Source organism: Vipera ursinii (genome assembly GCF_947247035.1).
Source record: "Vipera ursinii genome assembly, chromosome: 2".
Lineage (NCBI taxonomy): Eukaryota > Metazoa > Chordata > Lepidosauria > Squamata > Viperidae > Vipera > Vipera ursinii.
In genome coordinates, this window is record NC_139513.1 from 176413266 (window position 1) to 176433498 (window position 20233).

At 39.1% G+C, this 20233-nt stretch overlaps 1 protein-coding gene across 1 annotated transcript in view; it reads right to left on the bottom strand.

The window, feature by feature from the left end:
* The window catches only part of C3 (complement C3), a 79397-nt gene extending 59822 nt beyond the window's left edge, over positions 1–19575 (bottom strand). Inside the window, exons 1-5 of the mRNA XM_083353078.1 lie at positions 19419–19575; positions 7524–7719; positions 4808–4970; positions 1374–1444; positions 656–741 (exon numbers count right to left, since the gene is read on the bottom strand). Coding sequence (XP_083209204.1) covers positions 656–741; positions 1374–1444; positions 4808–4970; positions 7524–7719; positions 19419–19489 — 587 coding nt within the window. The 5' untranslated portion in view covers positions 19490–19575. The remainder of the gene's footprint in view (positions 1–655; positions 742–1373; positions 1445–4807; positions 4971–7523; positions 7720–19418) is intronic.
* Between the last annotated feature and the right edge of the window lie 658 nt (positions 19576–20233).

Below are 20233 nucleotides of genomic sequence, written 5' to 3' on the forward strand. Positions count from 1 at the left end.
ACTTTGAAAGTCTTCTAATCCAACTCCCTGCTCAAGCAGAAGACCCTCTACCATTCCAGACAAATGGCTGTCCAATCTCTTCTTGAAAACCTCCAGTGTTGGAGCCCTTACAACTTCTGAAGGCAAGGCAATATGATATATACAAGGGATCCAAGGCCCATTTTTATATTAATAATTATTAATAATATTAATAATTAATAATTAATACTTGGACTGTGGAGAATAAGTGTAAAAAGAGGAAGAAAGTGCCTGATTCAGAAATCTTCAGACTCAAATATGTAGAAGCTGAAATGTGACTCTTACTTCTGCAACAAATTTCCTCTTACTCACTGAGTTTAAATGGTGGTGATGAGATTGTATCTATTATTTGTCCACTCAACTTCACAGAATTGCCATATAAATAACATTGTAGCCCCATGTGTGCTGCTCTAGGCTGTCCACAAAACAAGAGGAAATATGAATGTGATGGACAAATGCAAAATATCAAACCTGGATTTTTTTTTCTTTAGTAATTGATCAGAAAAGCAAGCTAAAAGGGAACATACTATACAGCCTTCTTCTTTAACTGGTCTTTAATAACTGATTTTTTTCCCCATCAGAGTTTCAGCTCGGTTACAAAACAGGTTGCCTTATGATAATATCCATGTTAAATTACCTGACAAGCTCTGGTAAATTGTAAGGCCGGATCAAGGGTGAAGCTGGGTTGACTGGATTAGAACTGACAACAATGCCTTGTGGTGTCTGGGAATGAGGAAATAAAATACAGGTGTCTTGAAAAAATACATTTCCATACTATTTCTTGTGCCTTCTATATCATCAAACTCCAGCTGGAATACTAGATTTTGCACGTCATGGCATAATATAGAGAGCAATTGCAACCCAGCAGGTGGGGCACTGGGATATAAGATGCAAGACTATTATTTGAATTTTCATCTAGATGTAAAATCATGTGATAGCCCAGAAAGGATCATTCAGACTAATTTGCTTTAAAAACAGAACATTTGCCACCTAAGTCCTTTTTCACAAGAAAAATATGATATGGATGAAAAAAGGCTTTCTGCTTACAAACAGAAAGTAAACAGCTAGCTTCTGTCCCCACAATATACATGCACATACACAAACACATGTGTTCAAACTCAGCATTATTTTCCAGTTTCATAGTGAAACTTTTCAAATGTTTGATACAGCTTAATCATTAGCACAGAGTTTAAAATTAAACATTTAAGAAAAAATGCATATATAAAATTTGGCCAACCAAAGCTTCATAGAGTGGTTGGGTCTAACTGCCATGATTATGTAGGAAAGAAGAATCAACAACCACTTTTTATTCATGGGACGATATTAACCATACAGGATTGCAACATGATTCTCACCTGAAACTCGACAATCACAGCTTTGTCCGTCCTGTGCATGTTGTAATCCATAGAAAAGACACGATAGCGCACTAAGAAAAAAAGAGACTAATTTGTGATACAATTCATGCTGGTCTGTGACCATAATAAAAAATTGATTGATTTGAGATTCCAGTTTTGCACAGTAGCTGAGAGATCACGGGGCTCTGCACCCTATGGCCATTTTCTGCCTGCTAGGGGACCCTAAATGGGCCTGAAATCGCCCGAAAGAAGTAACACAGAAGGAAAGAAGTCCTGCCAATTGAGGAGAGACAGCAGTTCATCCGACTGGTTCAGAAAAGCCCTCCAGAAACCAGCAGGAGAAAGGTTAGCTTAACTTCAGAGCCTAGCCCAAGCTACAAGCAGCGGAAGCCCAAAAGCACTATTTTAAGCTGATTGTAAACAACATGCTTGGAACTGGGTAAGAACAGTGATTTTCTCTCTTCTACTTGATAATTGATTTCCTAGGGGAAAAAAAACCCCAAGAAGCACCCACCCTCTTACATACGAAAGTGGCAAATTAAACCTTTTAGGGGGAACAGAAATATACTGAAATTAAATGATTATGAGACTTAAATCTGGATAAATTTGAAATTGATGGAATTTCCTAAGACTTCCCTTTCAAATCATGAAAATAAAAAGAAAATAATTGTTTATTACTGAAAAATGAACTGGTGCTGACATCTAGTGGTGGATAAAAATATACAACAGTAGTTGCTCTAATAGAGGAACTGGCAAAGCCCAGGAAAAGATAATTTTGTTTCTGGTGACCTTCAATGTCTTAATAACAGAGAACAGCTGTGTCAAAAAAAAGAAAACATTTTGAGCTATCTACAAAGTGAGGATTATAAACTTTAGGGAAAAAATTGACCTTTCTGGATTACCAATACCTAGTTAACTGTGACTCTAAAGCTGACTGCAGAGGAAGGAAAACCCTGATTTTTGGCTATCATGGAAAAGCAGAGATATGCAGAAAGAATCTACTAAGAAAAAACACTTTCCAAGAGAAGATTTATGCTATGTTGCAACTAATTCAAACAACAATGATCTCAAACCAAGAGGAAATTAAAAATAACTTTGAAAATATAAATGAACACATCTCCACTTTAACTTTACAACACAAAAATTCTCAGAAAATAAAAATAGAGAGCAAGCAGATAAAACAGATAACTGAATATGAGCCAGGGGAAAGAGATTTAAAGATGAAACCTAACAATAGATAGAAATATGATTTAACTCAGGTGGGAAAAAAATCTACAGGAAATATTGAACATGGAAAAGATAACTTATACTCTAAGATTACAAAATAAGCCCGAAGACAAGAAAAAACATTTGACAGAATGGATTACAAAGCTGCCAAGAGAACTAAGAGAACTTGAGAGACAAAAAATGATAAGTGAAATTAAGAGAGAAAGAAAGGAAAAGCTCTTCAATGAATATGAAGGGGCAAAACCTTCCTATAAAAACATCTTATCTGTTTTGTCCTTCTTACTTGTAACAACATTCACAAGAGTATGGAAGACTCTGATTCAGCAAAGCATATTGATCAGGAAAGATGTTTGGCAAAAAATAAAGGCTAAAGTGAGAATTAAGAAATTAAATGATGGGATTTATCAGAGGGAATATTTAAAAAATTAAACATTTGTTTGTATGTGATTAAAGAAATAGAAAGAATTTGGATATAAATGAATTTTAGTCTAAAAGGGATGAGCCCCTCAAGTAACATAGTATTTTTTCTTTGTTTTTTCCTTTGTGTTTTGTTTTTTGACATGAGAAAGATAAAAATGTTGGGGTGGTTTATATAAAGGAAATGTTTTAGATACTTAAGTGTAAGCAATCTTGAGAAAAGTTCAAATGGACAAAAATCTTTTGAATAGATTCAAAAGAGTAGATAATTGAACTCATTAAATGGAGTATTTAAAGATTAAACATATGTTTGAATATGGTTAAGAAGAAAAGAAAGGTTTTGGATGTAAATGTTCATTAGCCTAAGAGGGACATGTATTTTAAATAGTATACTATTTTCTTATTTCTTTTTCTTTTCTTTCTTTCTTTTTTTCTTTCTTTCCTGTTCTTGGTCTTTTCTTTTTTTTTAAGATATGAGAAATGTAAAAGTGTTGGGATGGTCTGTATGAGGAAAAAGTCTTAAATACTTAAGTGTAATCTATTCTGAGAAAATCTTAACCAGTAAGAATGTTTTGAATATGATGGGGAAAACAAATTTAAATAAGAATTTTGTAAACAGGATCTATGATGAGACAATCAAGATGATCAGTTAGAAAAGAAGCTTTATATTGATATGGTTATTATTTGCAGAAACATTAGAAATGTCTATATTTAATTGTCATTTATTTAAATAATAAGAATTGTATTAATTCAAGTTGGCAAAAGAAAATATTATTGGAAGAAGAGAAAATCAAGCAAAGCTAGTATAGAATTAAACTAATTGTTATTGATTGTTTTTTTAAATGTAAACCCAGACAACACACTGTTTACCAAATATTAAGGTGATTATGTTAAAAATCAATAAAACATATTTTTTTAAAAAATGATTGACTGATATCCTTGCATCGTAAAAAAAGTATTGTCATAAATTGTCTGATATTTTGTAGCTATCAATCATCCCACATGGTTCATGCAGCAAATAAAAGACTCCTGGGACATTTTTATTACCAAAAGTATAATTTCTTAAGCCAACATGGATACGGAAGTTGCAAAGCCAATTATAACATTTTTGCGTGCAAGGAGCATAAATGTTCCCCTTTTCCCCTGGCCCTCCTCCCACTGTCACTTTATTCCATCCAATCAGTACTGTCAGTTTGTTTGGGCAATGGACTCTCTGCTTAACTGACTTTCTTAGCAGATGATCTTGGTTCTCAGGCCCAGAGTTGGTGCTCTCTGCACTCCTCCCCCCCATTATGCCTCCCCCCTGCATTCCAATCTATTCCCTCCCTTCCCACCCCATTGCTTCTTGTCTAGCTGTGCGAGGGATTTGCAAAGCGAGCCTCAGGCACTTTAAAGGCCAGTGGGTTTATTACGGCATAAATGTTTCTAGATTACTTCAGCCTGGATCGTCTGTATCTGAGAAAAGCACCACTTAATTCTTCAAAGGAAAACTAAAGGAAAAACCTTTCTGACATCTTGGACTTCTTCATCCCCTTCCTAATTTGTGACTGCATTCCATTGGACCTCCTATAAATGTGTTTTTCAAAATCTTTTCTGAACATTCCAAGCTTGATTTCTCAATATCCTCAATGCCAACGTTCACAAGAGATACATTCTTCCATTCCCCCACTCTCTGGAGATACCTCAAATCAATGACAAATCCCAGGAATGGTTTTGTTTATAGTACTATTCATCACATGACCACAGTGGGATCCCAGGAGAGTGAAGCAATAGACAGAAAAGGTGATTACCTGGAGAGCCTGGTGTATAGATGCCTTTATCTGTCTGGATGAACACAAAGCCACTCTGGTAAGAAACGAGAACCACCTTTTCCAGTTTCACCCCAGGAGCAGTTACTTGCACAACCACGTACTGATTTTGCCTGGAGTCCTTATTCAGATCTTTTGCAGGAATCTGGATGAGAAGATGAGTAGAGCAGAGGCTTCAAACTTAATTATCACTAAATGCCACCTGAGACATTGATCCAAAAATTTTTACTGAGTCAAAAATGAAAACAAAGAGGATCACAGAATGCCAAACACAGACGTATTATATCTTAAATACTTGTTTGCTTCTTCTAGCACTGAAAAGAAATGGAAAGACCATGTAGTGTCCAGTTAAACCAGCCCAGTCAATGAAACTAATGCAGAACATATTCCCAAGATCTCACCTAGCCAATCTGCTGTTACAAGCCACGTTTGTCTACTGCAGTACTCCCACAAACCTCACCTTGTTTTCTCTGGCCTTTTCCCTCTTAATTTACACTCCAAGAAAACTCATCACCCAATTCCAAGCTCAAAACAAGAGGGAAGAAGAGTGAGGGAACCCTCACCCCACATCAACTTTCCTGATTTGACCATTTCACTTCCTGAAGAATCAGGAATCCGAGCTATCAAAACTACCATCTGGGCTGCACATCTGTAGCTCTACAATCATATGAGAACTGTTCTCTTTTCCCTTTCTCATTTTTCATTGGGCAATTACTGATTATCCAAACACACACAACACACGCGCACACACACACACACACACAGAGGGGTGGGTACACACACCACTTTTCCCAAGATGAACAAATCTGTTCATAACTAATCTAGAAGGTCCAAAAGTTAGGAGACGTTTAATTGACAGTACACAGAATACATACATTTGTTTGGACCTGTGAGTTCTCAAAACATAACCTGTTCATAAATAGAATGCTCTCTTATTCCAGTAAATACATATAGTTGTATGATCTAATAATACATCTCTTTATGATAATAATTGTATAATATCTGAGGTAAAGGTAAAGGTAAAGGTTCCCCCGCACATGCATGCTAGTCGTTTCCGACTCTAGGGGCCGGTGCTTATCTCTGTTTCAAAGCCGAAGAGCCAGCATTTGTCTGAGGACGTCTCTGTGGTCATGTGGCCAGCATGACTAGACGCCAAAGGCACACAGAACGCTGTTACCTTCACACCGTAGTTTTTGCATTTTTATGTGCTTTCGAACTGCTAGGTTGGCAGAAGCTGGGACGAGTAACAGGCGCTCACTCTGTTACGCGGCACTCAGGATTCGACCCGCCAAACTGCCGACCTTCTGATCGACAAGCTCAGCATCCTAACCCACTGAGCCACCGCGTCCCTTTTATAATATCTGAAGTTTACATCAAAACAGCTAGCTATGCATTTCCTCTCAATAACCAACCAAAACCACGTAGCCAACAAAATCCACCATAAAATCAAAACAGAGAGATTTTGATATGCATAGACCACTGTTTATTTTGTGATTGGTTATTTTTAATGTGTACAAGCTGTTGCAAACAGAAAAAAAAAAGAGTGGTCTCATGCTACCGACATGCTGAGAGATTGATACCCCAGAGCTCGGGAATCAAATTAATTATTCTGACCTTTACAACAAAGCAGTGTATCAGTCATATAAAACTAAAAATAATGGGGGGAAAGGAAAAATTGAGCAAGATTTAATAAAACAAGATAAAATAGAAATGAAATAAACAAGAAAAGAACAAGAAAAACTTGTAATGTCATCACTGCAAGGTTAGGATATTTAATGTCCTTTCTCATGGAAATTGCTACATATAGAAATTTAGCAATTCTCTTAATGAGATTATGGTCCAATTTGCAGAACTTTTCTCAGTTTTCTGTCCCACTAGATGCCAGCAGCTGTTTGATATTCTTTGGACTCAAGTCTTTAGCAGAGTGCAACTTAGTGAAGCCTTTAATGGGATTTGGTCAGGAAATAACATTTCAACACTGAAGTCCTCTGGAAAATCCAGAATTATTGGCAACAGACCATTTTGAGATATACCATTCAGCATTCTCCTCCCCCCCCTTACCATTGTTCATATTGAGATTGAACATAATTCTATAAACACACAGATTAACCCAATTTCTCCTCCCTGAGTAAGGGAGAACAAAGATTGCCAGAAGCCTTTAGAGTTTCCTGAAATGTCTATATTCTAGATCTGAAAATTCAGCTCTTTGGCCCACTGACCATCCTACTTTTACTAACCACTAAATTTAGACTGATTCAGAATCTCTGGCAATCTGTTCTAACAGCTAGCTTAGCAGTTTTGTTATATTAATCACTTTAATTTTGCTATATTTTGCTATATATCTGTCAGGTTTTCTTTTGGTTTCTTCCTATGCTTGACTTTTGGTTTTGATACTGATTTTGATCTAAATATTTATAATATTTTTTACTATTTTACTTGTTTGTTGTAAAATGCTGTGCATAATCTTTCAGCAATTATGGCAATAAGAACTGTAAAATAAATGCATATGTATCTCATAACTCTGTTTTTCTTTCCTCCCTAGAGTTATATGCTCAGTTTCTCCCAATATCTGACACTATAGTCATTTTTTTCTACTAGGGTTTGTGGCACTTCCTCTCAAGGCAGGTTGAACAGGATTTTAGCTTGATTTTTTGCAGGGATACAACAGGCTCTACTGCAACCATCACCATACACCCACCGTTATAGCTGGAGTGACAAGCATGCCTCCTTCTCCTGGATTCATATCTACTCTGGTTTGGTACAAGATTTGCTGCTTTCGTGGAAAATCACGAACAAAGATGTCAAGCTGTTTCGGAGTATTGTCTCCATGGGCCTCCACCAAAATTGTCTCTTCTGTGTCGATTCGCAGAACACCAGGGGTGATGAGGGTGTAGCTGCAGAAGAGGAAAAGAACATCTCCTGAGTTAGTCTGCTTAGCAAAAGCGAGTCATTTGATGAGGCATCTCCATAATCTCTTTTTTTAGAAAAGTGAAGAACTAAATGGTTAGAAGAACTACTCTTTTGTGACCTAGAAAGTTCCAAATACAGTTGAAAAGTGAGTAAATTTATTGTATCTTTACATCACTTAAAAGAGATTTGGGGGGCTTTTTTTTGCTTATAAAATGGGAGTGACTATTACAGTAAACTGCGTGGTATTGTAATATGATCAACACATTATAATGAACAATGCAGTGTCCCCTTACAGCTTAAAGAAGACAACCTTTTCTATGAAAGAACAAAGTTTGATCTCAGATTTGAATAGGAAAAAGAGAATTGTGCCTTCATCCAAGGTTAGGCAGTTCCCAGTCTGCCTGCAGTTCTCCAGTAAACCCATCTGCAGACCCTGGCACCTGAAACTATGTTGCTGAAATTTGGCTGCAAAATGGCTAGATTTTGACAAAGTGAGATCAAGCTGTTTTTTAGGAATTAGGGATTCCCATATTTAACTCACAAACCTTGCCTACAATGAGGTCGAAATTTGGCCAACTCCTCTCAGTGACATCACAGCAGACCAAGTAGCCTCCTGAGACTCCTCACCATTCAGATGTTGCCCACACACACCCTAATCCACACACCAGATTTCATTCAATGCAGTATTGCAACATTGCAGAACAAATGTACTAGAATTGCTTTAGAGAGAGAGCAGGCGAGACAGCAAAGTTAAGTAAACTTAACTTTATTAAGAACCAGGCAAAGAACAGAAGAGCAACGCTCTTATTTATACTAGCAGCTGTCAACGTATTGTCCAATCAGGGCTGAGCCGGTTTCCCGCGCCGTCTGCTTCGCCAATCCGAGCCGGCTGAGTTTGACAGCTCGGAGCTGTCATCAGTAGCGCGAGCTGTTGCCAGGTGATTCTGACAGCCGAGAGCTGTCAGACGGCGGGCGCCTGCGTAGTTCTGTCCGGCAGCTTTTGACAGCTGTCAAAAGCTGCCGCGGCTTCACCTCAGCCCTGTACTCTATTATTATTATGTTAACGTTAATAAACATGTAAATACATAACAAGAATCAACCTCAGAAACAAAGGGCCAATGAATTATTTTTTGCAGACAGGTCCTGCTAATTCATGTCTTCAAATATGAATCTATCTCAGTCTCCAGACCGACAAATAGTTCCAGTACTAATGAAAGTCATGGTGAAATATGTATTTGTAAGACCTTTACAATGTAGGGTTAGACATAGCTGTAGGAAAACTTCAATCTCTATCATTCAACTGATTGTAAAAGAGCTATTGGAGAAAACTGGAAGATGGTAAAATGCAGTCTGGGTGCTACCGCTGAACTTGCCTTTCCTGTCCTCTCTGTTTTCAGTCCCCCTTTCCTTTAATAAATTCTGAACGCACCTTTCCCAGTATGGTACTTTTTCAGTATGTGAGATCTCAGAATTCTGCCCAGCAGCTGGGAATGGGGAAAGCTTTTGAATCTCATCATCTCTCAAAGCTCCCTTTGCATCACTCCTTGCTATTAACATCTCTCTGCAGGATCACTGTTCTGTCCTCCCTACAGGTTACTCTGTGTCCAACTTGACATGCAGCTAAATCCACCTGTCTTCCAATTTAAAAAAAAGGCTGTGTGTGTAGATCTGGATGCTTTATTAAAGGAACAGGATGGTGAACGTGGGAAAAATAGAAACACATACAATAAGAACCCAAATAAAAAATGAGCAGTGTTGAGTTGCTGGTGACAATAACAATTAACTCAGATAAATTTAAATGTTACCAGCAATGCTGTGTGAATGGGATATAGATTTTTGTCCTCATATGAACATGTGCCACTGATTAGGCTGGATACTTCCTGGTGCTTCTGTTTCCTCAAAGTGCTAAAGGAAATGGAGTCTGGCTTCCCAGGAAGTACTTGTTTTTTGGAATGAGTGATGCTAGGAATATGTCCCTTAAGGAGTCAGGTCTCAATAAAGATTTGTGTTTGGCCACTAGAAGAATAAATAGATCTGGAAGGGACCTTGGAGGTCTTCTAGTCCACCCCCCTGCTCAAGCATCTCAGGAGTGCTCCTTAACAGCTGGGGAGTGCGCATGTGCGCAGGACTGCCCTGCCGGCTCCCGCCCGACGCCGGATGGCTCCGCCGATGCTGCCTCAAGAGCGAAGAGCGTGAGGCGCCTGCCATGGCTCCCCAAGGACTCCTTAGGAGCTGGGGAGCACGCGCGTGCGCAGGACTGCCCTGCCGGCTCCCGCCAGACGCCAGCCTGCCCTGCTTCCTCCACAGTGAGAGGGGAGGGCGTGCCTTCCCGGGCTCGCTGATTTTCCAGCGTATAAGACGAAAAATCTTGAAAATCATCTCAAAAGTTGGGGGGGCGTCTTATACGCCCAGTCGTCTTATATGCCAGAAAATATGGTAATAGAGAAATTCTAAACCTCTCTAGGTTAGCAAACAGGAATCTGCTTCAGGTAGAAAGAAAACTAGGCCAAAATGTGGATGTCATGGCCACCTACACAGGCACTAGGAGCAATCTATTCCCGGGGCTATGCTTTTACCCAAAGATTAAGAGAAGGACTGTAGTTAATATGGTGTCTGACCGTGCATTTAATCACTCTGCATTTTCTGTTCCATTAAAACTCAGCACTCAATCTTTCAGGCATCAGCATGGGAGCCCAGAGCTCTCTTGCTTTTCCTCTCACTCAGAATCCAAGCCTGAACTCAGCCTATTTCTTAACACATCACGATCAAAGATGTCTCTTTACACTGGCACAGATAGCAGCAGTTTCTTCTGGATAGAAAAAAGTGCTTCAGTATGTTTGATGCAATGTTTACCCCCAGGAGACATTTGGCCATGCTTACTAAATGTATTATTTAGACACATTCAGAACAGAAATCGGTACAAGAACAGCATTTTCCTCTTCTCATTTAAGGCTTAGATACTATCCAATGACATATTGCCTGCCTCTCTTCTCAGAACAGAAACTTAATGTTGATTTTATACTTGCTTCTATTTCCCTCTTGAAGGCCACACAACATGGACTTTGTAACATCAACAAATGGACTTTGTAGTATTGTTGTACTTGCTTAGTTTTTTGTATTTTAATTTGACTTATTTTTCTTTTAAATGTTAATGGTTTACCAAATCATTGCAGACTGGAATGTAAAAAGCTCTTTATGAATTGCTGTATGAATTGACTGATAACTTCCTAAAATGCAAGATAGAAACTGTCTTTGCTTGACAGGTCAAGATAGGGGAAGATTGTGTTTGTTGTAATAGGACAGGGGTTTCAAACTTGCAACGTCATGTGACGTGTTGCAATGTATCGTGACTTTTTTGCCATTGCCGGCAATGGGGTGGGTATGGTTTTGCTATGATGCATCCGGCCCACGGGCCGGGCCGGCAGTTTGACATCCCTGTAATAGGATGTCTGTAGTATGTCTTCTGATAAGGGAGAGAGCTTGTTAGCATTAATTAGTTCCTGGGTTGTGTTTTTGTGAACTCCAAATAACTTTTTTCCCCATTAACATCTTAAATTTCATTCCCCTACTTTTATCAGAGCTCATTTAAATGAACATACCTATAACATGTTTAACTCCATGTTTCTTATGAAAAGAGGAAGTTGCTTTTGTCCTGTCCAATCACCTTTTTTATTTTTCTTTCATCTGTTATTTTTCTTTCAAGAGAATGAAAGCTGAGGATCCCTCTTTTAAAGAGAGGAATCCTTTTTAATCAGAACATTCTAAATAAATTGTAATAAAATGGTCCTCCTATCTTGGTCTGTTACATTGAAAAAATATGCATGCTGAGGTATGAGCCTAGATCCATATTTGGCCTTCAAAATCTATATTATTTTTCCCTTATCCTATTACTTTTACAACTATTTCTATCTCACTTAACCTACACTGTTTCAGGAGGCTGGTTTGTGGTTTTCTGCGGCTGGGCTGCTGCACACAGAGGGCTTGCCTGGGTTTTCAATTCACTCTTCCACAGAGAGTCTTAAATCAGGTTCACCAATATTAAATTTATATCCTGCCTTTGTTTTGTACAACTCAAGTCAGCAGCTTATAAAAGGTTCCTGCCTCCTATTTTTCCAACAAAACTCACTCTGTGAGGTGGGTTGGGTGGGAACAAGACTGGCCCAAAGTCACCCAGTTGCCTTTCTGGCCTAAAGCAGTGCTAGAACTCACAGTCTCCTGATTTCCAGGCCAGCACTTTAATCACCACACCAAACTGGCTATACTGGTGTTAAAGCAGTACCTACCTACTTGATCCAGCATTTTCCAAAGGCAGCCTTTGGTTCTAAAAATTGGTTTAGTTTGTCAGCCCCAAATAAGGGCCATGGGGAGAATGGTATTGTGTTGCCATTTCATAATAGTGGAATGTCAATGGTTGAAAACCTTTACAGAACTTGCAGGGAAAGAAATGGGAGGTTTTGTTGCCAGGGCGTCTTCATCATAACACCACAGGCATATTTGTTACAAAAGCAAAGCAATGGAGAAAAGAAAAAAAATAGACAGCAGATTAATGAGCACATTATCTTATGTGAATGAGGGATTAAGTTTGTGTAAATCAAATCAATCTAATTTATATTGCTAACAAATACCTTATTATCCTATCTTGAGATCTTCAGTCACTTTTTATTGGATCAGGCTCTGTATTTAAACAGAGTAATTTAAAAGCGAGGCCTGCTGGCGTTTCCAGCTTGCAATCTGATAAGTGTGCATTTTCACGTAAATTGCCAGTAATGTAATTTCTCAGAGCTATCTAACTACTATTACAAAATATATAGAATATACTGAGATTGGAGTAACCAATAGCTCTTACAGGAATGTATCCCCACCTAGACATAACAGATGATAGATAACAATGACTGCACTTGCAATATGATATCAGAGTGCAAGGATCAAATGATGGTTGTTGCCTTGGATGATGCCCATGTGTAGGAAAGTCAGGTGATGGGAAATTATTGGGCAGAGAGGCAATAGTGGCAGGTTAGGAATCTGCAATGACACAGCCAATTTCAAGCTGGGGTTCATTTTTAAGAAAGAAATATTGTGCCCATGTGCCATGAAGTGGCATTAGAAACTCATGCATAACTCCTGCTATTAAAATTCTCCAGTGCTTGTCCAGTGGGGCACTGTTAATACAAACAGTATTAGAAATTGCATGTATTTATGTATTTCTTTATCAATCTTTTCAAATCCATTCAAATTATTGCCATCTAATGAGGGCCTCCATTCCAAAAGCCCTAAAAGAGGACTCTTCATTTTCTTCCTGAACTGAACTGAATATTTTATTTGGCCAAGTTTGATTATATACACAAGGAATTTATCTCGGGTACAGAAGCTCTTGGTCTACTTGCAAGGCAATAGAAAAAATAATAGCTGCTCTAAAGTGAAGAAGCTGCTACTGAGAAGGCCATGGTAAGGGGGACTTCCTGGTGAAAAGTGGGCTTCCTGGTTAGACAATGATGGCGAATTTTTTGGGATTAGCATGTCAAAAATTTGTGAAATGCCTAATTTGACTCTTGTTGCATCTCTCTCACACACACGCACATGCATGCCCCAATGAAAGAGGCACAATTCTTTATATATTATTTTTTTAAAAATATACAGTGCAATTTTTTTTTTGTGTGTGTGTGTGATTCCCCAGGATCTACCTCATGCCGCTTACCTTCAGATGGCCTTCTCTTTCTGTTGACAAGGGTTCCACATTGCCTGAGGCCTTTGTTTTTGAAGCAGCTTTGAAGAATGTTCTGTGGCCTCTGCAGCCCCTGAAAACTCTATGAAAGCTTACCCTTTCTCATGAGATTTTTGGAGGTTTCGGAGGCTGTATGAGTACATGGTCCTTTTACATGGAGAAACAGAGACTTCCCCAAACAAGAACTGACTTCTGAAAACCACTTCCAAAAATAGTTCTTGGGTGTTGGTGAAGGCTGGTGTGTCACTCAAAAATGTTGTGTTGTGTCCTTTGACACGTGTGTCATAGGTTCACCATCACTGTATAGCTAAAACCTTTTTTTAGATAAAGGTCAAGTGATTCTTGACAACACATCACCATCTCCTTCATGGCTGATGGCATCACCCATCCTTCTGTGTCCAGCTACCCCTTTCCTCTCTAGCTGTATGTATTAGCCTGGAGGGCCCAGATTTACTTTACAGATAACTGAGCTCATTCCACAGAGGACCATGTCTACTGCACAGGCCACAGGCCTGCACAAGTCCCAGATGACCTTCCAGGATGTCATTTCTCTTGTCCCATGAGACCTTGCCCATCCAGCATCCAACTCAGTAGATATGAGCAAGTTTATCCATAAAGTGCCAGGCCAGTAGGATCCCCCAGGCCCACTGTACTAAAAAAGTACAAGACACTTCAAATAACATCACTGATTAGCACTCCACAGAATGCAGAGGAATACAATATGAATGCCTAAGAATGATCAAAGAATGATCAAAGAAAGGCTGAGTGCCAAAGAATTGAAGCCTTTGAACTATGGTGCTGGAGAAGACTCCTGCGAGTCCCTTGGACTGCAAGGCGATCAAACTGGTCAGTCCTAGAGGAGATCAATCCTGACTGCTCTTTAGAAGGCCAGATCCTGAAACTAAAACTCAAATACTTTGGCCACCTAATGAGAAGGAAGGACTCACTGGAGAAGAGCCTAATGCTGGGAAAGATTGAGGGCAATAGAAGAACGGGACAACAGAGAATGAGGTGGCTGGATGGAGTCACTGAAGCAGTAGGCGTGAGCTTAAATGGACTCCAGATGATGGTAGAGGACAGGAAGGCCTGGAGGAACATTGTCCATAGGGTCACGATGGGTCGGACATGACTTTGCAACTAACAACGACAACAAGAATGATCACAATGCACACCTCCATATAAGTTTCCTTGGATTAATAAAAATGTTTCTCCTCTTGATCCAAGAACTGAAGCTCAGATAAGGTTTCATGGTAATAATTGTCAATAAGTTAATTGTGATAATGCACATATGCCTTTACAAACACTGCTTTGTTCTGTTGCAATGATCACATTACTCATTATTGCACACCTGTTGCTTGTGTTATTGTAATGGGCTGACAGCTGTAACCATACATATATTATATTATGTTCTTCACATCAATCCAAAGAACAGCAATTCTTGAAGAATAATGATTTACAGTTTTTTCATGAATTTGTAAGAGCTGCTCCTTTAAAACAATGTCTTAGGCAGCCTGACCATGGATTTCATACATCTAATGTAGTTTTACCCATTACTGTTAAGCAAACAAAAACAAAGTCCTTCCTGAGTCCTACTTATTGAAACCCTAACAAGGAACTAGCCATTGAGGATCATATTCCGGAGGGAAAGATAGGAGGACCTGTCTAAAATCACAAGCCTCACTCTTTACAATACCATTTGAACACACATGCCCACAACCAAGATCCTGTCCTTCCTAATATTTTATTGATTTTCTAATTTTACATTTAAGTATTTAAAAAGCAATGTGGTGGCTGAGTTAATCAATAATTCAATGACATACAACTATCTTTAGTACAAGTCTTAAGTTTGACTTTGGCTGTCTGCAGCCTAGTGATGGGTCATATTTCTATGGCTGGTCTTTCATCTGCTGGTTTGGAGAGCTGCCCCGTATCGAGCGGAAGGGCTACCGCCCTCCCGCGATCAAGCGGGGGTCCCCTCCTTGCTTGTCACCCCTACAGGGTGACTTTCAACCCTTTCCAGAGTCCCCCAGTGGTGCGAAATCAGATGTGGAAGATGGAGCTTGCCTTCCAGCATCCACGGCATCCACAGTGGCAAACCAGAAGTCAAGATCCTGTCCTTCCTATTACCCTCTGAAAGGACTTAAATGTTGTCTTCTGTTTGTAGATATAGTCTTTACATTTCTGTCCCTTTAAAAGCAACAAATAGATTTGGATTCCACTTCAGGACTTCTGGTCCTGCATGGTAGCGACTGGTTGCAGGCTTGTGGACCACCGCACCCCTGCGGCTAACTTTCGTCCTGCCTGGAGACCCTAATGGGTCCAAGCTGCCCTGGAGAGGTGGTGAAGAAAGAAGGGTACCCCGGCAACTCTGAAATGACGGTGATCGTTCCGTTTGTCTTGGGGAAAGCCTTCTAACCCGACAGGAGAAAGGCTGTATTTCATTGATCAGCCCAAGCTACTTGCAACTAGAGTCCAAAAGAACTAACCAACACTACAGTAAACAGCGTGCTTGAAACTGGGTGAGAAATCTGATTTTCCCTTTTCTATCCTACACTTAATTTCCTGGAAAAGATCCCCAAGAAGCAAAATATCTCTGAAAGTGAAGGAGGGGGACTTCCGCCCCATCCTTATACTAACGGAAGCAGCAAATTAAAATTTATACGGAGGATCAAAATATATGGTAGTGAAATAAATTTATAAACGTGAAAGCTAAAATTTAACTTTGGACTAGTTTAAGATTGTTGAATGGTTAAGACTCTCATCAGTGGCGTAGCGTGGGGTGTGCAGGGGGGGCCGGCCGCACCGGGCACAACATCTGGGGGGCGCACTCACACTGAGCTGCTCAGGGAGCCCCAAGGGCTGCACAGAGTTGGCTTGGCTCCGCTCTTGAGCTGCTCTTTCTTGCAAAGCGAAATGAGTCCGGCAGGTGAGATGGGTGGCCACATAAACTGAATAAAATAAATAGAAGTGGCCAACTCTCCGCCCAGGCTCAGGCCAACCGCAAGCGCCCCGCAGGAGCCCCGGCAGGCTTGGCCGAGCGAAGATGGACCCGCCGGCCGGCCGGCCTAGCTTCGTGCGCATGCGTGGCTTTATTTAGCAGGGCTCACGTGCGAGCTTGAATGCAGCGGCTCTTGCAGGTCGGAGCCCCGCCCAGCCGCCCTCGAGAGGGACCCAGAAGCATCCCGCATGCGCGCGACTCTTCTTGGAAAGTCTACACCGCTGCGGGGCGCGTCTTTTCGGCGGTGCCGTGACGTCACTGCCCACCCGCCCCTCTATTTCCGCTTCCGGTTGCCTTGCCCCGGGTGCTGACAACCCACGCTACGCCACTGACTCTCATTTCATATTGAAAACTAGATGCTGACACCTAGTGGTGGATGAAGATTAGAGAACTTGCCAAAACCTTGGAAAAGCTAATCTGTGTTTGTGACCTTCACAGCTTTAATAATAACGAACAGCTATGACAAAAAAAGACAACAATCTGGGCTGCAGACAAAGGGAGAATTACAAACTTTAGGGGAAAAAATCTTTTTTGAACTCTTTGGATTACAAATATCTATTTAACTGGGACTCTAAAGCTATTTGCACATAAGAAGGAAAACTTCAACTTTTGGCCATCGTGGATCAGATATATGTAGATAGAACACACCAAGTAAACACAAATACCTCTCAGGAGGAGATATATAGTATACTGCAATTAATTCAAATAAAACTGAGTTCAAATCACAAAGAAATCCAAAATAACTTTGAAAATACAAATCAATCTATCTCTAAGTTAACTTTACAACAAAAAAAACTTCCAGGAAACAACAGAGAAGGAGCAGACAAAACAAATAAGTGGACATAAAATTGAAAATAGAGACTCAAACAAGAGACTTAACAAAGCAAGAAAACATGATTTAACCCTAGTGGGGGGAAAAATTACAAGAAATGGAAAAAACCATCCCTTAAATCTGAGGACAAAAAAATAGATTGGATAAAATGGAATGTAGAGATGTTGAAAACATCAGAGAGAAAGGAAGGGATAAGAGAAGCAAAGGAGGAGAAAAAGATTTTCAAGAAACATGGAAAGGCAAAAGCCTCACATAAAGACACTTTACTCGTTTTACTTCTTATACCTAAAGCAACAGTCATGAATATATGGAAAAACTTTGATTCAGCAAAACACATTGATCAAGAAAGATACTGGTCAAAGGAAAAAGATCAAAGTGAAAATTAAGAAAATAGATAATGGGATCTACTAGAGAGAATATTTAAAAAAGAAACATTTGTTTGGCTATGGTTAAAGAAATAGAAAAGATTCTGAATACATATGTCATTCTAAGAGAGATGAATTCCTTAAATGATACTGTATGCTTTTCCCCCCCTTTTTATTTTATTTCTTGAAATAAGTAATATAATACTGCTGAAATGGCCTAGATGAAGAAAATGTTTTAGGTAATCTGTCTGAAATTATGGAAATTATAATGTATAAAAAAGAAAATGTTTTGAATAAGAGTTAAAGGATTAGATGATTAGACACATAGAATATTTAAAGATTAAATATATTTAATCATAGTTAAAAAGAATAAGAAATTTTGGGAATGAATATATATTAGCTTAGGAGGAATATATATTTTAAGTGGTATTTTACTTTTTATGTTTTTTACTCTTTTTTCCTTTTCTTTACTGTTTTTACCTATTCTTTAAGAAATGTAAAAGTGTTGAGATGGTTTATATGGGGGAAATGGATTTAAATCTTTAAATGTAATTATCTGTTGAGAAAATCTTAACCAGCAAGAATACTTCGAACTTTATGGGAGAAACAAATCTAAATAAGGACTGTAACAGGATATAAGATGAGGCAACCAGAATGATTAGATAGGAAAAAAATATTATATTGATGTGATCATTATTTCTACGAATATTGGGAAAAATCATATATGTAACTGTTATTTATCAAAATAATAAGAAAAGTATTATTTCAAGGTTTGCAAAGAAGATAGTTTGGGGAAAAGGGGAAGTCAACTAAATGTACTATGTGGATTATGGATTATAGAATCCAATTAATTATTTTTCTTTACAAATGTAAACCCAGCAAACACACTGTTTACCAACTATTAAGTGATTTATGTTTTAAAAAATTAATAAAATATATGGGGGGGAAAAGATTTGGATTCCACTTCAAGTCCCTAACATAATCCACATCTAGCATAGTGTTGATTTGTGCATCTCTCTTGGATGGCCCTGCTTTGGATTAGATACCTGCAGAGAGTTTGTTTCCATTCCCAAGTGGGATCAGAACTAACCGCTAACCGCTGTATCTCTTTCCTGCAATAAGAGTTGTTATATGTATACTGACAAACAACCTTCTCTGCCTCCTCCTTCTCCTGTCTTTTGCTTTTGCAGTAGCTGATTCTCCATACTATGACCAGAGAAATATAATCAGCCTCACTGCTGCTATCACTCATACATCATTTAGTTACATATAATGTATACCTGCTGCAAAGTCATATCTAGTTCTCCAGTATAGCTATGCACAGCAAAATAAATGTTTTCTCAAAACAAGGAGGTTCTGTGTAACTGAAGTCTGGCAAAAGGTTACTTGAAGACTTCAGAAACAAAGAATGTGAAATGACTGTTTTCTAGATATTCAACTTTATTGTTTTCTGGAAGTTGTTGACTCCACTTAGCAAAGGTAATAGTTTAGATGGCCTCCACCATAACATAGAACAAGAAGAGTTTACATTTGTCCAGAGAATTTTCACTCCAAGGAAAATTCTTTACATTAGAACTTCAAGGCCTGTCAGTTCCAATTATTGATGATTATAATACTTTTACTCCTGTCAAGGGATATACTGGAGTTGCTGAGAATACTTCAAAGTATTTGGGGCCACCTGCAAGGAAATTCATTATCCTGCAAATGACCAGAAGGCTTTACCAACACTGCTTTACTCTCCCTGCTGAAACATCTGTGATACTTACAGACCCCCGAGGGAAGACGCTGGAAAACCAATCAATACAGCAGCCACCAGATAAAGAGCCATCCCCTCCATGGTAGTCCAGAGGGGCAAGAATGATGGTGAGAGCTCCAGTATTTATCCAGGGAGCCTGCCTTAAGCCAAGCCCTTTTGCAATTGCCGAATGTTTAATCAGTACATCGGGGTGGGGGGTGGGGAGGAGCTTGAGTAAGCAGGGAATTTCAGAGGAAATTATGAGGCCCTTAAACATCACAATGGATTATTTGTCTTCTCTCTCTTGGTTCAACATGATTGCATTTTTTTTGTGCAGTTTTGTTCTAGATATTCTGCTATTACACCTGCAAATATCCTTTATCTTGAGATCTGGGATTTACAAACTCACTTGCCTCTCTTCCTCACACAAACATTTGGAAGGGCTTTAAAGTAGCCCAAATCTATCCCTAAACAGATCACAGTAAGGCTATTAAGGCATTTCCTCAGATATTTTGAGCAGGAAATTTGGAGGCACCTGCTTTGAGGATTGGTGATATGGGACTGTTTGCAGTTATCTTGTAGTTACCTGGATGTCTACAACCAGATATGGTAGCTCTGCATATTCCTATTTTTCTTTTCCCAAGTACCTCCCTTGAAGCTACTGTGGGGTCCCGTTTCAAATTTCTCTGCTCCCTGTTCATGCATGTATGCACAATATTTACAACATTAAGTAAGAAGAACAATTAAAACCAGTAAAACTTTATAAGAATGCATTTGTAAGCATGTTATTTCAAATTCATGGGAACAGAAGCATAACTATAAACAAAATCGGCATGATTAGGATGA